At 41.6% G+C, this 16,846-nt stretch overlaps 2 protein-coding genes and 1 long non-coding RNA gene across 4 annotated transcripts in view; 2 read left to right on the forward strand and 1 right to left on the reverse strand.

The window, feature by feature from the left end:
* Window positions 1-361: 361 nt before the first annotated feature.
* Window positions 362-2,377, forward strand: sem1 (SEM1 26S proteasome subunit). Its single transcript, XM_042077437.1, has 3 exons — window positions 362-520; window positions 1,190-1,283; window positions 2,148-2,377. The coding sequence occupies exons 1-3, from the start codon at window positions 445-447 to the stop codon at window positions 2,188-2,190; spliced, it is 213 nt and encodes a 70-aa protein (XP_041933371.1). The 5' UTR covers window positions 362-444; the 3' UTR covers window positions 2,191-2,377.
* Window positions 2,378-5,047: 2,670 nt separating this feature from the next.
* On the reverse strand, window positions 5,048-8,226 carry LOC121696106. The gene is made up of 3 exons (XR_006026246.1): window positions 8,106-8,226; window positions 6,943-7,397; window positions 5,048-6,414 (listed from the first exon to the last, which is right to left on the reverse strand). It is a non-coding gene; the product is annotated as an uncharacterized LOC121696106 (long non-coding RNA).
* Window positions 8,227-14,870: 6,644 nt separating this feature from the next.
* The window catches only part of LOC121696232 (calcium-binding mitochondrial carrier protein Aralar2), a 47,332-nt gene continuing 45,356 nt past the window's right edge, over window positions 14,871-16,846 (forward strand). The window contains exons 1-3 of one of the 2 annotated variants that reach the window (XM_042077592.1): window positions 14,871-14,945; window positions 15,859-15,912; window positions 16,291-16,433. In XM_042077592.1, the coding sequence (XP_041933526.1) occupies window positions 14,934-14,945; window positions 15,859-15,912; window positions 16,291-16,433 (209 nt within the window). In that variant the 5' untranslated portion in view covers window positions 14,871-14,933. Of the gene's footprint in view, window positions 14,946-15,484; window positions 15,768-15,858; window positions 15,913-16,290; window positions 16,434-16,846 lie in introns of those variants that run through there. The other variant, XM_042077593.1, reaches the window with a different exon arrangement.

The raw sequence follows: 16,846 nt of genomic DNA on the forward strand, positions 1-16,846 counted from the left end.
AAATGTTTTTTCACCATGCGCATGAACGCATTATAGGTTTCCTATAGGTCTAGTAGCCTGTATGCTGATTGCTGTGTGCATGTGATTGACGCATTGTACAAATTCAACTGAATTTGCATTAAATCAGGGTATTTTAACTAATATGCTGCAAGATGGGTTTTTTTCCCAACTACTTAAGTTCCCTGTTATAGACTAACGTGTTACATTAAAAATGTCCTGTTTATTCCCGTTAAAGTTTCCAACTTCCAACTTCCCTGAATTATGCAACCCTACCTGCAAGAGAGGAAAAGCTGGAACTCCAACCACCCTCTCCCTGCCCTGCACTGCACATGGAGAGTAGTCGCCCTTGCTTCTGCACATGCGTAAAATGTATATCCCAGAAGCCTCTGCTTGAAAACTCGCGCAACCACGAATCTGAGAAACAGCGTGAAAGGCTAGCTAATCATGTCGGATAAAAAACAAACAGTTGACTTGGGGTTGTTGGAGGAGGATGACGAATTTGAAGAGTTTCCTGCTGAAGGTAACGTTAAGCTCCTTTAATATGTTTTCTGTGTATTCTTGTCTTCTTATTGAGCGTTTTAAAAAAACAGTGTTCAGCTGAACGGTGACTCAGCTGGCTCGCTAACGTTAATATTTGTTAGCATACAGGCTTCTCAGCTAGCTAACCAGTAATTAAATCAATAATATATGTGTTAGATAAAGCTTTAAGATTACTATGTTTAAGAAATGTCCTCCAATTTCATATTGTAGACGTTTGCAACCACTACTATCTACAGCCAGTGTCAACTTGTTGGCTATTATTAGCTAACGCCAGCTAGCATTAGTAGCTAACCGGCTAATGTTGCGCATAAGTCACTTTTGTGTCCTGATGGCACCCTTGTCAAATAACATTAAATAATACTTGTCTGAAATTAGCACATTGTGTAAAACAAACGAGGATAGTTCCCAGTAGTTTTGTTTTTGTAGTTTAACAAACTTAACATTTAACCTACCATTAGGCCTGTGTAACAAATATTTTGCTGTCAGCTTGGATAAACGTCACTAGTAGCTTGTTTTTATGTAACGTAACAGTAATTGAGCATTTATTTGTCAACTGGACATGTAACGATGTATCTGTTTGGTTTGTGTTGGTGTCAGGATAGTAAATGTTTGAGTACATTTTAACAGAGGGTAACGTTATTGTTTGCAGATTGGACTGGGCTTGACGAAGATGAAGACGCGCATGTGTGGGAGGATAACTGGGATGATGACAATGTAGAGGATGACTTTTCAAACCAACTCAGGTAACGTTAGTTTGCTGGTCGATTTGGGTGTTTTAAAAGATCGATTTGAACAACATTGCCTTTGTTTGCGTTGTTTCTGACAACAGTATAATATTTCATTTTTCAGAAAATTATTGGCAGTAATTTTAGTTTATTAAATTATATAGATTGCCCACTGATTGGAAAAAGGCTTTGTTTAAACAGGACAGCACACATGATCCAAGGCTCTTTCATCAGTGTGAATCTTACTATACCTCTTTCTGCCCATCACTCATTTGTTGCTCTCTCTCTCTCTCTCTCTATCTATCTCTCTCTCTCTCTCTATCTCTCTCTCTCTCTCTCTCTCTCTCTCTCTCTCTCTCTCTATCTATCTCTCTATCTCTAATATATATAATATCTATCTCTCTATCTATAATATATATAATATTATAGTATAGTATTTTGTACATAAAAATACGCTATATAAGTAAACGCTTACTTACATGCAAACTAATTGAATGATTTTCACAGATGGCCCAAACATTTTTGGCTCTTTAGATCTTCTCACTGTGATGCATATAATCTGTTTGCTTAGGATGCATTCACTATGGCTAGGGACAAGCCACAATAGGCTTTACAATTACGACCAGCATGTTTGCCATTTCATAGCAGTAGTCATCCATTTTTTTATGAAGGCTAGTTACTATATTGTCCGTTTTCTTTTCTATATGTGAATGCCCAGTGCAGACATCTCAGCGTGACGTTAGGCATTTATTCTTACTCTCCTAGGCAGATATTGTGTGATCTACAGGAAACTGTCTGTCATTTTAGTCCTGCGGCAAGTGGTCGATTTCATGGGGTTCATTTTGTGCCGACTCTTTTTCTTTTTTTTTTTCTTGCTTGCAGAGCTGAGCTGGAAAAGCATGGATACAAGATGGAGACATCATAGTTCCAGCATCCATGATGGAGATTACATGGACTTAAAAACATGCCAGTTCTGGCGTTGAGTGGAAGGCTTGCATGCAAGGTGTGAACCTGGAAAGACAAACATGTCAAGCTGGGAGTACAATTTGATTTTTTTTTTTTCTGTTTCCTGTCTCATTACAGTTTGTATATTAAAGTTCTGATATTAAAATGGCTCAATGCATTTGTTTGAAATTAATATTTACTTACCTGTATTTAAGGTAGATGATTTGAGTGCAGCATATAATTTGACTGCATACTGCTTGTTTATAGGGCAGCTGTCATTCTCTTCCATTTAAAACTAGACTAGATTTAATGTAGTAGTAATTAAAGGTCTCTCTCACACGTCTCTGAACCAAAACTACGTCTTAAATCAGATGTATCATGCAGTCATTTCTGTATTATGTTCTTAATACCATATTTGTAGATGGGAGAGGGCCAAAACGCTACTTCTTGGTAGAAGTAAGTCTATGTTGGCGGGAGAGAAAAGACAAACAAACAAACACATACACTCACATAGACACACCTGCCCCCTCCAGGGAGCTGCGCACTCCCAAGGAGGAGAGCCAGCGTTGTGCACTTGCACTTCCCACGGGCCCATGCGGCTGTGCCGAGTCTCTGAAGGGGAGATTATCCAGTGCCATGTTTGTCAGAGGCAGGGAGGTGGTCCCAGCATGACCTCCCTGCCTCTGCCTCTGCCTGGGCCTGCCCACCTCTGACCAGGCCCTGCTCTTCCGCTCCGCACCGCAGGGGGCTGGCTCCTACTCGCTGAATCACAGGCCAATTTTCCCAGCCGTGCTCCCATAGACTATCCACTCCCCCCCTACACACACACTCACACACTCCCCATTCCACAAACACTTGCAGACGTACACACAGATGTGCACATCTAGCCGCCCGCCCACTTTCTCCTCAGCAGAAATGATTTCTCTGCTCCTCGGTCCCTGGGCTCTTAATGAGCTGAAATCGATGCCAGTAAGGTTTAGGCTTCTGCGGGAGAGCTTCCTCCAGCAACCCCTGTGCCAGCAGCACCCGCACCCGCCGCCTCCTCTTCCTCCAGGTTTTATTATCTCCCTTTGTGTTCGCCCTGCATTCCCCCTATTGAAATTCAGAGTGGAAAACGCAGCCTTGTGTTTGAGGAAGATCGGAAGTTTTTTTTCAACCCCCTTTTATTCGGTTGTTTGTTTTATTTCTTCTTGGGGCTGTGGTGGTATGAATTTCTTTTTTTTTTCTTTGTGTATGATTATGGCAATACATGACACATGTACAGCGAGTTCTATTGGATATGTTGAAAGATCCTATTTAGGACTTCATAATATCAACATTGTCATAGTGATGTGCGTGCGCATGCTCAATAGTCACATCGGTGGTTGTTCAGTGTTAAGGCAAAAAAAAAAAAACGTGCTACCACTTTTTTGCTGCTTCGTACAAATGAAAATTTGTTCCACGTTGCATTGTGGTGAGTCAACCATTGTGTTAAACTACTTAATTCTGTGCTCCGAAATCACTTCAAAAATGTTGTCACAGCCTTAATCTGCATTTGTGCTTTGGCGATTGTAACCAAGCATTTAAAAAAACATTCAAATATAGCAATTAAAGATTGAAAAAAAAAAAGGTTCAATTTAGCTGCACAGTCAATCTTGAGTTCTTTTCAAAAAGATCTATTCAAGTCTGATGTAAAGTCATGTATTTTTCTCACACAAATAACTATTGTGATTTTCCCCCCCCAGTATCATTCTGGCCTACTATCCTCCCAGATGAAGACCGATTTTGTCACTGGTCATCTCTGATGGTACCCCATCATGGGCTCTGTAAACACAGCTAGTGCGTCCTTAGTTACTCCGTCATTAGCAATCTCCCTCCCTCATGTCATCTGTTTGGTTGTCAAGGTAGATAAATCGCTCACAACTCCCTTGGGTTACTTGCGTATCACAGACATATGATGGTAGAATAATTTTCTTTTAGTAGAGGTTGAAAGACCTGTGCATAAAAAGAGATAGTGAAAAATATGTCAATATATTGCACATAAATACTTTGATACCTGAAATCATACATTTGAAACTTGCAAGAAAATATAATCATAAGCATAATCATAGGTTGTCCCATTGACAACATAGGATATACAAAATTGAATTATGTTAAGTTCATGTGTGAAATCTGGTTCCGAGTCACCACTGGGACTGCTGTTGGTGTCCAAGAACAGACTACTGGGGATGGTGACACACATGCATGCAAATCTCCCTGTGCCCTTCAGAGTAAGTGCCCCGTGTGCAGGGTCATTATTTTAATTGTTGGAAAGTCGTTGAGGTGTGATAATCACTAAGCGAGCGCAACCACTGACGACTGGGGGGCCATTTTGTTTGTGCCAAAGGTGGAAGATTGGCCTCTTGAGTTTGAATTGAGCAGGGCCTTTGTGGCTTCACCCAAATTCATTTTCGCCATTCTCTGGGATAATGGGAGAACATACATCTGAGGTTCTTACAGTATTTTACGCCGTATTATCTCTTTTGTGTTTGTGATGGGTTGTTTTTATGGATCCTTTCATTGACTTTCTTTTCATGTTGCAGCGGCAGGCTGATTTGATCAGTGCATCAGTGCGGTCACTTCATTATTGCACATGACATTTGACTTATGGAGCTTCAAAAAGAATTATATTTTTTAAAATGACTAAATTGTTGAAACAACCACTTTTATATGTTCGTCATTTAGGTTAAGCAGTCAGTCCTAGGATATAAACAATAGTTTTGCCTCAATACAGCAAAAATCTATCCAATTCCATATCTGTGGCAGGAAGCCACAGTTCTTACTCACTGTGTGTAGTTTTTAGTAATTTACCTCTTGATTGATAGATTGACGGATTGATTCATAGCCTTTGGTGTTTGAGATGGTGGTGACTGTGGTGGCGGTTCTGGGGGGTTGTTTGGTGTCACGGCAGGGGTCCCTCTCCCCAACCATGAGCCAAGAACTGGCAGGGCCTATGGGGCAGGCAACGAGCAGCTGCTACAACAATAGGCCTAATTGCAGGTTCTTTTTGTGGCAATGAAATTGGTGGGAGAGCAGCTACAATACCCAAACCTCGAGTCTAGGGGAGAGGGGAAAAAGACAGAGGGCAGGGAGAGAAGGAGTGTGTGTATGGGGGTGGGGAGGTTGGAGACACACAGGGGCGACTGCCCCCCTACAGGGCCCATCACCCGCCACCCACGGCCTCCCTCCGTCCCACACCTGCACTCGCCCTCGCGAAAGTAAACACAGATAATAAGGTGTAATTACTTTAAAAAATAATAACGAGAGCTCTTCACACGACAATGGTGCGCCTGTTTATCAAGGGAAAAAAAAATCACAAGTGTTTGGGGGGTTGTGTGTGTGTGTGTGTGTGTGTGTGTATATATGAAGGTGCTAAGGGTTGCGTACCCCCACAGACCACAACAGGGCACTGATGCCAATGACTGTGTGTTAACCTCATTTCTGATCTGCACCATCAAGCATCAGGGGAGTGAAACAAAGAATGGGGGGCTATAGTAGTTACTAGTTAGTTGAACAACAGTTTCCCTCAGCGCAAATGTAGTAGACCATGTAACTATGATCGATCAGAAAGACCAAAAGGCTTGCATGTGGCAGGCTTTTTTGTCATTTGCAATAAGTGGTGGTGGTACAACTACATGCCAACCAGAGCATTTTTGTAAAGAAATACTACATCAATCTGATAGTCATGCCACGGCTCCGCTTTAAACATTTTCTCTCTTATGGGGGGGCTTCCTTTTCTCAGTAGACTGCGGCCATCTTTTTCTCATCTCCCCACCTCTTGCCTCAGACATAGTAAAAATATCAAATGAAAAGATTGACTCATCATGGCACTATGGAATGCCTTGCCTGACAGGAGCCCAGCGAGTCCCTCCTCGTTTTCAGGACCGTTTAGACGGGATTGGCGTTTAAGGAGACATGACATGTTCTCATACAGAGCAGGCGCGATGGGTATGTTTCTTTTTAGCGCCATCAGTGGCGGCTGAGTCACTGTGAAAACACACTCGCTGGTTTAATGTCACGTCGGATTAAAGCGCAAGGGGGTTTATTTTAGCGGGGGTGCAGTTTTATGACATTCTGCGCTCTGGCATCACAGACGTTTTTCTCTGCAGAGGGAGTTGTAAACCCATAACTATACACAGGGGCTGCGCAAAACATGTCCCTTTGAGATGTTGGCCTTTAAGAGAAACTGCAGAGAAAAAAAATGGTATAATCATTAAAACGCAGAGATGCAATGGAAAACAAACATGGTATACCAGGGGATAACATTCTGTTTGGACATTAAAGGGCGTCCCATTGAAATAACAACTGTTCACCCACAGAATATGGTTTAGCTCTGTGAAAGTGACATGCTGGGCCTGACATAACAGACTAAGGGCAAAAAAGATATAGATATACTCTCACACAGTTTAAATTACTAGAAAAAAATCGTCAAATAATGCAGCCATTTTCATTCTAGCAATTTTATGGTTATGATTTTGTGTGCAAAACCCACAGCATTCTAATTGGCCTTTGACTTGCAAACATTTCCAAACATTTTGCATTGCATTGAAAGCCTCAATATTATGTGCACTTGAATTGGCGTGAAGTGAAATCAACTCATTATTGTTTCTTCAACCCTGAATTAGTCGCAATGAAGAAGTGATTGCAAAACATGCAAATGATAACATCTTCAATTCTATGAATTGAGAAATGGCTCTATGTGAAATCCACTCACCCTGTTAGCTGGTAAGCGACCATGATCAAAAATCTGCTTGGCAGTGTGCCAAGATCACCAATCACACACATTTTATACAGACTTATTTGGATGTCACAGATGTTGTTATATTTGTGCAGTCTTTCTCACCTAACAGTAGTCAGAGAGTTTAATTGAGAGCCACAATGCATGAGTGCAGTGTTCCACATGAACTGCCATGTCATCACTCAACCAAGAATGTGCAACAGAGCCGGGTGAGTTTTTAAAAGATAACAATCCTTTTTTTAAACGTTCCTTTCCCAGTTATGTGATGTCCTCTCAATGGACTCCCTACTGAGTCTCCATCCACCGTCATCACGTTTAGTGAAACCCTGCAATTAGTTTGTTGTCTATTTGCCGTTCTTTTTTTTTTCCTCCTATGGTTTTATGTCCATCCTTATCAAGTTGTCCCATTGCTCTTAATAGCCTTGGACAGTCTGCGAAGAAAAATTAACAACACAATTTAAGCACATTACGGTCCCGGCTGGGCAATTAACCACTCTCAATGTTATCATCGCCGCTGAATTATCAGGTGCTCTTGATAATTGTAATTAATTAATTGTCCTGCTCATGCGTGCTCTCCCACCGACACGGCAAATGCAAGGTGGGGCGGAGGTGACCTTTATGCTGCCGTATCTTCTGCTGCTCAATTTGGAAGACATCCTGATTTCAACACTGATCTTGAACAATGTGTGGATGATATCAACTAAATGTGCTCTTGCAAAAAGGCTCTGTTAAAGACAGATACATTTCACAGAACCATTTGGAAAAAATATTTTTTTTTAAAAATGTAATAATACATTTAATAGCCAATAGATCTTCTATTAAGAACATTGTTATAAATGATAAATTATATCCTTTTTTTTCTTTAGCGCAGTGATCTATTGAAATGTTTGGGTTGGGTTTTGGATGTCACCTCCATGGCTAAGATGAGTGAGGATGTAAAAATGGTGGCACCTCCCAGTTAAAACTACTCTCTGCTTACATTAAGATGACCTTTTCCATCCTCAACACTCTTGAAATAGTTTTCACCTAAATTATCACTGCTTGTCCACAAACAAGTAAGATTGAATTGGATTCTTACGCATTTGCTATGCCTGTCACACATGCCCAGCAGCTCCCCAGAACCACATGCTTGCGAGTACCTGTTTAGCACTACCAAAGACGCTGCAGAGTGAGAGAGAAGGCGAAGGCATGTTTGAAGTCAGGCCTCTGAAATGAACGAGGCACAGGTTTCCCGAGCCTTAGGGGCCTGGCAGAAGCACAGTCGACAGCACGGAGCTTGTAGCGGAAACAATTAATCACGTGTGTGTAGATGTCTGCTCGCAAGACAACAGCAATGTTCCCAATCTGTCCCTCAGGCAATATACACAACTTCAACACACTGTCGAGGCATGAGGCCCACTAACACATACGCACACACACACTCATACACACATGTGCACTCACACACACACACGTGCACAGTGCACATTTGCACACGCAAACACAGACAAATTTGCAGACTCATTGTGTCCACAGGTGCATTGTTATGTTACAGCCTCAACAAATCTACAGTCTTTAGCCATATAATGAAAATCGGTGGTAATATCTCTTTTCATAGTCTTAGCATTTACAACATGGCTAACTATGCAAAAATGCTTTAGGAAGATTGACAAGTTTCCTCACTGGGCACTGAAGCGCTCAATCTCCCTCAGTTTAACTGTTTGTCTCCAGAGTGGCAAACTCTGTCAGCGGTGAGTGAAAGCAGGCAACGCCGGCCAAAGAACGAAATAGGAAATTTGTCGTTTATTTCATACTGCTGCACGCCTGGATTTCGGAGGGCCGCAAAGAAATACATAAATGCTACCCAAGCAAACAAAGAGCTGGTGTGTGTTTCAGGATGGGGCGTCTGGATGGCATCAGGCAAGGCCGTCAAATTGAGAGCGACACAGGTTACTTGAGGGGTTTCTTTGCAGAGGAACACCGCCATTGCCTGGGCGATTGGGAGTGGGGGTAGAACACGAGCTCTGGATCATTGGTTATCCTCTGTCACATGTCCTTAGATTGAGAAAAGAGGAATGTGTGGGGTTTTTCAACTTGTCTGTTTTTCCTTCGCCACTAAAGGTCTTTTCATGGTAAGAAATAACTCTGTGTGTCTGTTTGCAAACTTTTGATCTGCCACAGTTATAATTTCAATTGAATATTAGTTTGAATAGCAGAATCATACGAGTCTTTTATTTAAGCCTGATTAACACACTTGGTTTAAACTTAATGGAGAACATTTATTACATAGGCAATGTTAAATGAATCACGACACGACATCACACTGAACAGCAATATATTTATTATTGCTCCATAGGCCTACAGAAAGAATGGTAACATCACATCCTTTGCTTAGACCACCAAACAACTTCCAACACTACTGATTGCTGAAGATTTTGGATTGAAGATCAAGAGTAAAGTGATGTTGCCATATTTTCACACAAGCAGTTAAACACTTCTAAGTAATTAACTCTATGCATACATGTCAGCTTAAGTCAGATGTGGGAGGTTAGAAAGCTCTCTCTCCTTCTTTAGAAAATAGGACTAAAGCCAAGGGTTTTGTGGCCTGAAAATCAGTGCCATTTAAAATCATGGAACATGTCATTGCTCATTGGTGACTGACTGGCCACAGACACCCACAAAGCTGCACTGCAGTTTTGTGTGTGTGTGTGTGTGTGTGTGTGGGCGGGTATGTGGGGAGAAACCATTAAAGGGCTGAGATGTCCCTGCCGTTGCCATTTTTTCCTATTTATCTCAGTTTACTCACTGGTGCTGTACAGTACTTCTTTGGATTTCAACAGTACTACCAGTGCATGCAAAGAGGTCTCTAGGGCAATTGCTACGCTGGATGGATGTTAATAGACAAACAGATGGATGAATGGATTGATGTACAGTATATATAGAGAGAGATGATATGGATGAGAAGGGAAGATGCCTTGTATCAATATTCCTGGATGAATGGAGGAGACAAAGAAGGGGGGCCTTTGAAGAGCTAGCAGTCTAGCAGAACAAAGCTGCAAGTAGCTATAGATAGATCATAGATGGATGGATATTGATAGACAGATAGAGGGAGAGATGAATGGATGAGTATGGAAGTTGCCTGGTATCAATGGACCTGGGAATATTCAATTCATATTCCCGTTTGCATGTTACACAGCATAGTCCGATTATATCTAGAAGACGGTTGATCAAGGTTTCAAAGAATCTTTGTAATTAGTGCCCAACATTCCTTCTGTAATTGTTTCTGCACCGAAACTTCAAATAGGACCTTATAATGCGATTAAAGTACCTGCCTACAATGCATCTCAATAATGCAATAAGATCAGAATAGGCTCCACATGTCTTCATTCGATTATTGCTTATTCTGACTATGATATTATTTGGGTTAAGGCGATCAGAAATCTGAATCGGGTTGATATCGGAATATTATGTTTACGAATGTCCATATAAACACTTACTATAATACTAGTTCAACGCCGAGAAGTTGAGCAGTTGTCAACTATAGAGGCTCCGGCTCTGGGTACGACCAGGTTGATTGCCCTATTATGCCCTATATTATGATGTCAGTTTAAAGTCACACTATGCAGGTTTTTTTAGCTTAATATGCAAGTTTTGTAGCTTAATTTACCTTCATTTACCAGCTTCAGAGTCATTGGAATGGTTATATGACTTTTTTCGGGTTGAATGGTGGCCGTCTCGCTTCTCCCTAGCGCCTGTGAGCGGAAAAACCACCCTTGCAACTGTGGGCCGGCGGGCCGACGGCCTCAGTGTCAGGAAGTATAACGAGTGTAACGAATTGCTTTACTGCATTCAAATACACATACACGCCAGGCACCGGCTAGAAAAAGGTAGCGATGGAGTTTCTCAGACATTCGTCATGACAGAGCTAGCGAAAAATAAGCAAAAACTGGAAAAAAAACAGTAAGGAAATTGCCAATACTGCATAGTTTACCTTTAAAGCGACAAAGATTCCACAATGCATTTTTTCAATGGAAAATCAAAACAAACTGAATAAAGTTATCAAAAATAGGCCTGTGCAACTGTTTCAACAAAGTTTGCATGTTAAGCGGTTCAAGCTGAATTAGACGTAAAAATACAAATAAAAAGCCACCAAAAAACTATTTGTTTGCCAAACCCCAGAGTGGACTGAAGTGACTACAAAGCCTGACATTTCCTTGGTGATTTTTGTTTTGAGCTTCTGTTTCTATCTGACATGTGTGTGTGGTAACCATGAGAACAAAGGACTTCTCATAAGTAAAAGCCCCAGCAACACAGTAGAGTAGCCTACATAGTTATGCAGTACACATCAGACAGTCAATTCATTTCAAGTGAAGTCTTGTCAAACAAAAACATGTTTGGCAGGGTTCCTTAAAGAGCTTCATAACCATTTAAAAAATAGACCCTAAATCTCCTCAGCAGCTATCATATTTTTTTTAATTATAGGGAATATTTTGTGTCAATGTAAGCTGTAAATACAAACACAATGCAGATTATCTTATTACAGCAAGTAGGCTACACTTAGTGTCTACATTTTAGCTTATTTTTCTTTTTGTTTTGTTTTTGAGACTTTGCTTGGACTCATTACAATCAGCAGATCAGCATGCAGTGCAGATTTCTCCCCATAGCTCCATTCCATCTAGGTGGCAAGTGCCCAGGAAGAGGAAAAGGAAAAGACTTAAAGATTTGCTGATGTGCTTTGGTGCCGTTCAAAGACAAACGCCCGCCGATAATTTCCCACCACGCCGCTTGCTGGGCCCTGTGATCCATAATTATGAGAAAGCACAGGAGCCCTGAAAGATTCCAGCAACAGCCCGAGAGAAAGAGAAAGAACAGCAGATTGCTCTTCTACTTTCTCTCTCTCTCTCTCTCTCTCTCTCTCTCCCTCCCTCCCTCCATCCATCCCTCCCTCCATCTCTCAGACACACACCAGAGTGCCTGGGCTGGGTGTTTGGCGGGGGGCTCATCTGGGTCCGTTTAGCCAGGTTTTTTTGGGGAGGGGTCCCTGTGTCCTCTCAGGTTGCAGGTTGTATGAGTGTGGGCTCTTGTTTCTTCATCGTTTTTTTCTTCTTCTCCTTCGCTTTTTCTCTCCCTACCTCCTTCTGGGAGGCGGCTAAAGCCCTCTCGCCTGGACCTTCTCAAAGTGCCCTGGACGCATCCGCCCCGTCCCTCCAGAGGGCCTGGTTTCGGCCCATCCCAGATGCCCCCAGAGCATGTTTAGTGTAGCTCCTCATTTGAACTGAAAGATGTTGAACAGAGTCATTCAGAAGCCGACGTCCTCCAGGAGTTTGTGAGGAGAGGAATGAGTGAGTGAGTGAGTGTGGTGGGTGGCGATCTCTGTGTGAGGTGTGTCCTTGCATGAGTATGGAAAATATAGCTTGTTTGAGGCATATTTGTGTGTGTGTTTGTGTGTGTGTGTGTGTGTGTGTGTGTGGGGGGTGGGGGGGGCCCTATGTAGAGAAAATGTAAACTCAATAGCATCCATAAGATTAGGGCTAAATGATTGTGATTCTGACTTCATTCCTCACAATCCTTACATTCCCTGTCAGTTTAAAGAACTAAATTATTACCTTCCAGGAGCAGCAGTGACCTGGGACAGTTGATCACTAAAAAAAAAAAGATAATGCGCAGATGAAACTGAGGTAGCCCATCACAAGTCTGTGATTGTCAAGTGCGCCATTCCATGTGCTATACGTCATTAACCACGTTAGTTCGAACTACTGAAGGTCAGAAACTATCATAGTTCAAACTTAAGCCTAAATAGTATGTTGGTCCAACCATTTTAGGAAACTGTTAATAGTTAGTTGTTGATTAGTTGAACATGCATTACCATGTTAGTTCAGTGTTAATTGCTGTAGTTGTATGGGAAACGTATACTCCAGGATTTCTAGGACCTGCGTTTGTCAGTAGCTCATATTCAGCTCTTGGTCTAGTGTCAAAGTTGTTTATACTGGATGTTGTTCAAACACTCCTTTACTTAAATGTAAACAAAAAACTCTGTTAAGGGGCTATGTAAATGTGGTTGACACCCATGTGCACTCTCTGCGTTATATCTTTTTTTATGTAGGTCTGGTGTCTCTCAGTTTGATGAGAGTAAAAGCAGAAGGAGTTATTTTGTTATTCTCACGCCAAGCCTATATTTTAATGGATATGGAGACTCTCATGATTGTGATGCATTATTGCAAATATGTTCATCCAACATATCCCCAATGCCTTCATTGCAGATGACATATTTGACATTTTTATCAAAAATAATGGCCAGCAGAGTGTTTTTCCAATATATCTGTAAAACTTGTATTTAATGGCAAGGAGAATCACTCAACGCACCTCCAGTTTGTATTTAAAATCCATATTGACTTCAGTTGTATTGAGAGAGTTTTGGAGAAGAGAAAGAAAGAAAGACCACTGAACATTAATCACAAAACCTGCTGAACTTCGTAGGTCCACAAAGAATGTGCGAAAGAGCAGACAACAGCCTTGAATGACAGCCTGATGCAATAAAAGTGGGACCACACTGCACATTGACATCAGTGCTTGAAAAAGGACAATTAACCTGTCAGCATTTCAAATAAAGACGCGCCGCTCAGAAGCCCCACTGCGACGTCTCTGTCGCTAAAAATAGAAAGTATTTAACCCTGCCGACCTTCAGGGTTCCCTCTCAATGACCGCTAATAGAGGGACCCGTGCTCGGCAACAAGAGCTACAAAGTGGGCCCTCAATCATTTGTTTATAAGTGGCGCTATTTTTAAAAGACAGTTTAGATGACTTGAAATAGTGGCTTGAGGCCCAGACAGTCGGTCCCGTCTCCCCTCTTCAACAACCCAACTTGCAGGACACTGGCAGGATACATGAGGTCATGTCATGTCAGAGGTCCCAAGCAAAACTACCAAGTCATTTACTGAAGACGGACTGTCGTGCATTCTGTTTTCTAAATTTTGTACATTTTTTTGTCATATATGATTCAGTTTATGATTCAGTGATGTTTGTTTACACACTTATTTATCATGCATGCAAGTAGCTTAATGTAAGAATGCCATTTTGTGTAAATGTCACAGGCAAATAATGTCCATAGGAAAAGTGCTTCAATTTGAAAATGCCAGATCCAGATCTGAAAATTATCGGTATTCATTCAACATAATTTGGGACTCTGAGCTCTAGCTTCACATTCTTTTATTACAAATATTACTCAGAGCAATTTTTCCCAATAAACCATCTTCCTGGTGCCATAAATATTTTGGGGGAAGCACATTCACCCCAGCGGAGCCCATTTTTAGAGGAGCAGAACGCATGCTGTGAAAAACACTGTGGTTCACGGCTGTGCACCAGGAATCCTTAGAGCTACTTGGAAAAAGCTATGAATTATTTTGAGCGCCAAATGCATCTTCTTTGAAGGCCATCTAGCATTAGGGGCCTTTGCTCCCTTTTAAATTGTTTTTATGTTGTAGGTAATGTTAACCTTAGCTTTTGTAGTCACAAATGCTGGAAGCAGCAAAGATGAATTTAAAAAAAATTTGGACCAAATGTGTGACATAAAGACTGTGCAGCATCATTTATATACTTTTTTTTTTTTAATTTTTATAATTGTATCAATCATACATTAATGACATATAACAGTTATTTTAGCCCATGGCCTAAGAGCACAAGCCTAGCCCTAAGGCACTGGTAGGCCTAGTCTGTGATCCAGTCAAGGTGTCATTTCAATTTAAATTGTAGCTTATGCTTCGAATTAAGAAGCATATGACATAAACAGCAAACCTAACTTGCTGGACCTAATCATCAGACTGACTCTGACTTCACGTGTCAAAGCCGTTTTGTAGGCTAGTTACAAGACCACGTGGACCCTTGAGCCGCTTTCAGTCTGCTTTTCTCTGCACAGACTGAGCTCCAGCACGTAATCTCCATGGTAACGTCATCGCGTACTAGGAAGTCATCCCTGGGAACGATTGCTAAGCATGACAGCAAAGGTAAGCCCCTTTTTCATGCAGAAAAGACAACTTTTCAACGATGTCAGTTCATCATTTGACAGCATATGTAAAATGCATCCACCATGCATACACAAGACCCACTGGAAATGTTTGACCTTAAATAACCGACAAGATTACTTACAAGATTACATTCAAGTAGCTGGGATGAATGGCTAGTTAGCCTGCTAAGATAATGTCCGAGGTTAACATTAGCCTCTTTCAATGACATTGGGACATTATGTGTGGATAACTAAGTTGTCTCTGGCCATAAAACCAGAGAACCACCCACACAAAGCACTCTGCACCATGCAGTAACCCCACCATGTCTAGTTGCAACAGATCATTCTTTCCAACAAGTGCCCTGCAGAATTCAGCAGTCTATATTCTGTCAGCCGGTTCGCCCATCCTACATTCAGAAGTGGTTTGTAAGTTGACGTACTAGAACTGATGCACCTTACCAAGCGGTGCGACATAACAATCACGGTTCTTTCTGCTCCACCAGCCAACACTCACGTGAACAGAATGACAGCCCGTCAGAATTTTGCTGCCAGCCGAAGTTAAGCGCGATAATTTCTTCCTGGATGTTGTGAGACCGCACATGTTTATAAGTATAATCAGAAACAACTGTTAGGCTGATAATGCCAAACTGCTGTCTGCCACTGTCAAAACTCATAACGTCAGAGAACTCCGAAGACATCACCAAATGATCAGTGTGTGTAACGCGAACCTACAGCCAAAAACATCCATTTGTTGATATTAACAGTAATGCGCGAGGTTTAAGTTGGGCATGATGCCAACATCCAATGCGGGCACATGAATAAAGTAAAGCACCAGAATAAGTAAAAATACTTAAAATAGTTTTTTTTTGTTTTGGCACAGATTTCATTTATCTCTTTTATTATTGCTTTGACAGGTAGTTCTGCCAAGAAGGGCCGATCCTGCTGAGCTCAAGGTCATTTTTCTTAAGGTGAGTCATGGTCACAGTTCCTTGTAGCATAACATTGGCCTTTTGGCAGAAGAGATGTTCCTGCTCTGGGATCTGAATCTCAAGGCAGAATCTCATTGTTTTGTCTTCGTCTAACTGCAAAATGACTGGTCAGCTACCTGTTTGCTCTGCCGATAGAGTAAGTCGGGAGCAACTCCAAGGTTATGTTTAACTATTTTAAGAATGAATTCTTCTAGCTATTCTATAATGAATGCTACTTTACATTAATGTTAAATTGTAGTAAGGAATGCACACAGAAGTTTGCACTGTGCATGCGCTTTGTATTTTAACAGTTGATGGTTAAATGTTCCCTCTTGTCACTGAGCACATTGTATCGTCTTCAAAATAATCTTTTTGCAGTATGCCAGCATTAACAAGAATGATGAGCACTACATGTCCCCGGAGGACTTTGTGTCCCGATTCCTCCACGCACACACAGACACCCGCCTGTCCAGGGAGGCCACTGCTCTGCTGGCGGGGGTGGTGGACCAGACAAAGAATGGGTCAGTATTCAGCTGCAGTAGGTCAATGAGGAGGTGACATTATGCGTGTGTGTGTGTGCGTGTGCGTTTGCGTTTGCATTTGTGTGAATCTATGCGTGTGTGTGATCTGGCATTTTGTGTTCGTGGGATTTATTTGATCCTTTTCTTCCATCTGCATGCATTTTGTTTTCTGTTATATTATAATAAATGCCATACGGACTTATATTGAAAAAGGTGACAATAGTTTTCGTTTTGTATACACACTTGTAAACACACTGTGAATGTAGTGGTCTGGCCAGAGGTGCATCCAAAATTAGCATGTTATTTCATCATGGCAGGAGGTAGTAAATACAAAGTAAAATGTCCTTACAGGTCCAGCCCTTCAGGTTTTTTGATGTTTCTCTCAGTGTAACCTCTCTCTCTCTCTCTCTCTC

This window comes from Alosa sapidissima, chromosome 21 (genome assembly GCF_018492685.1).
Source record: "Alosa sapidissima isolate fAloSap1 chromosome 21, fAloSap1.pri, whole genome shotgun sequence".
In the NCBI taxonomy this organism is placed as follows: Eukaryota; Metazoa; Chordata; class Actinopteri; order Clupeiformes; family Clupeidae; genus Alosa; species Alosa sapidissima.

Excerpts from the sequence above, each read along its gene's own strand:
- sem1 (XM_042077437.1), top strand. The coding sequence starts at position 445 with ATGTCGGATAAAAAACAAACAGTTGACTTGGGGTTGTTGGAGGAGGAT. Across the intron at positions 521-1,189 it reads TGAAGAGTTTCCTGCTGAAG|ATTGGACTGGGCTTGACGAA; the intron begins GTAACGTTAAGC and ends TATTGTTTGCAG. Across the intron at positions 1,284-2,147 it reads GACTTTTCAAACCAACTCAG|AGCTGAGCTGGAAAAGCATG; the intron begins GTAACGTTAGTT and ends TCTTGCTTGCAG.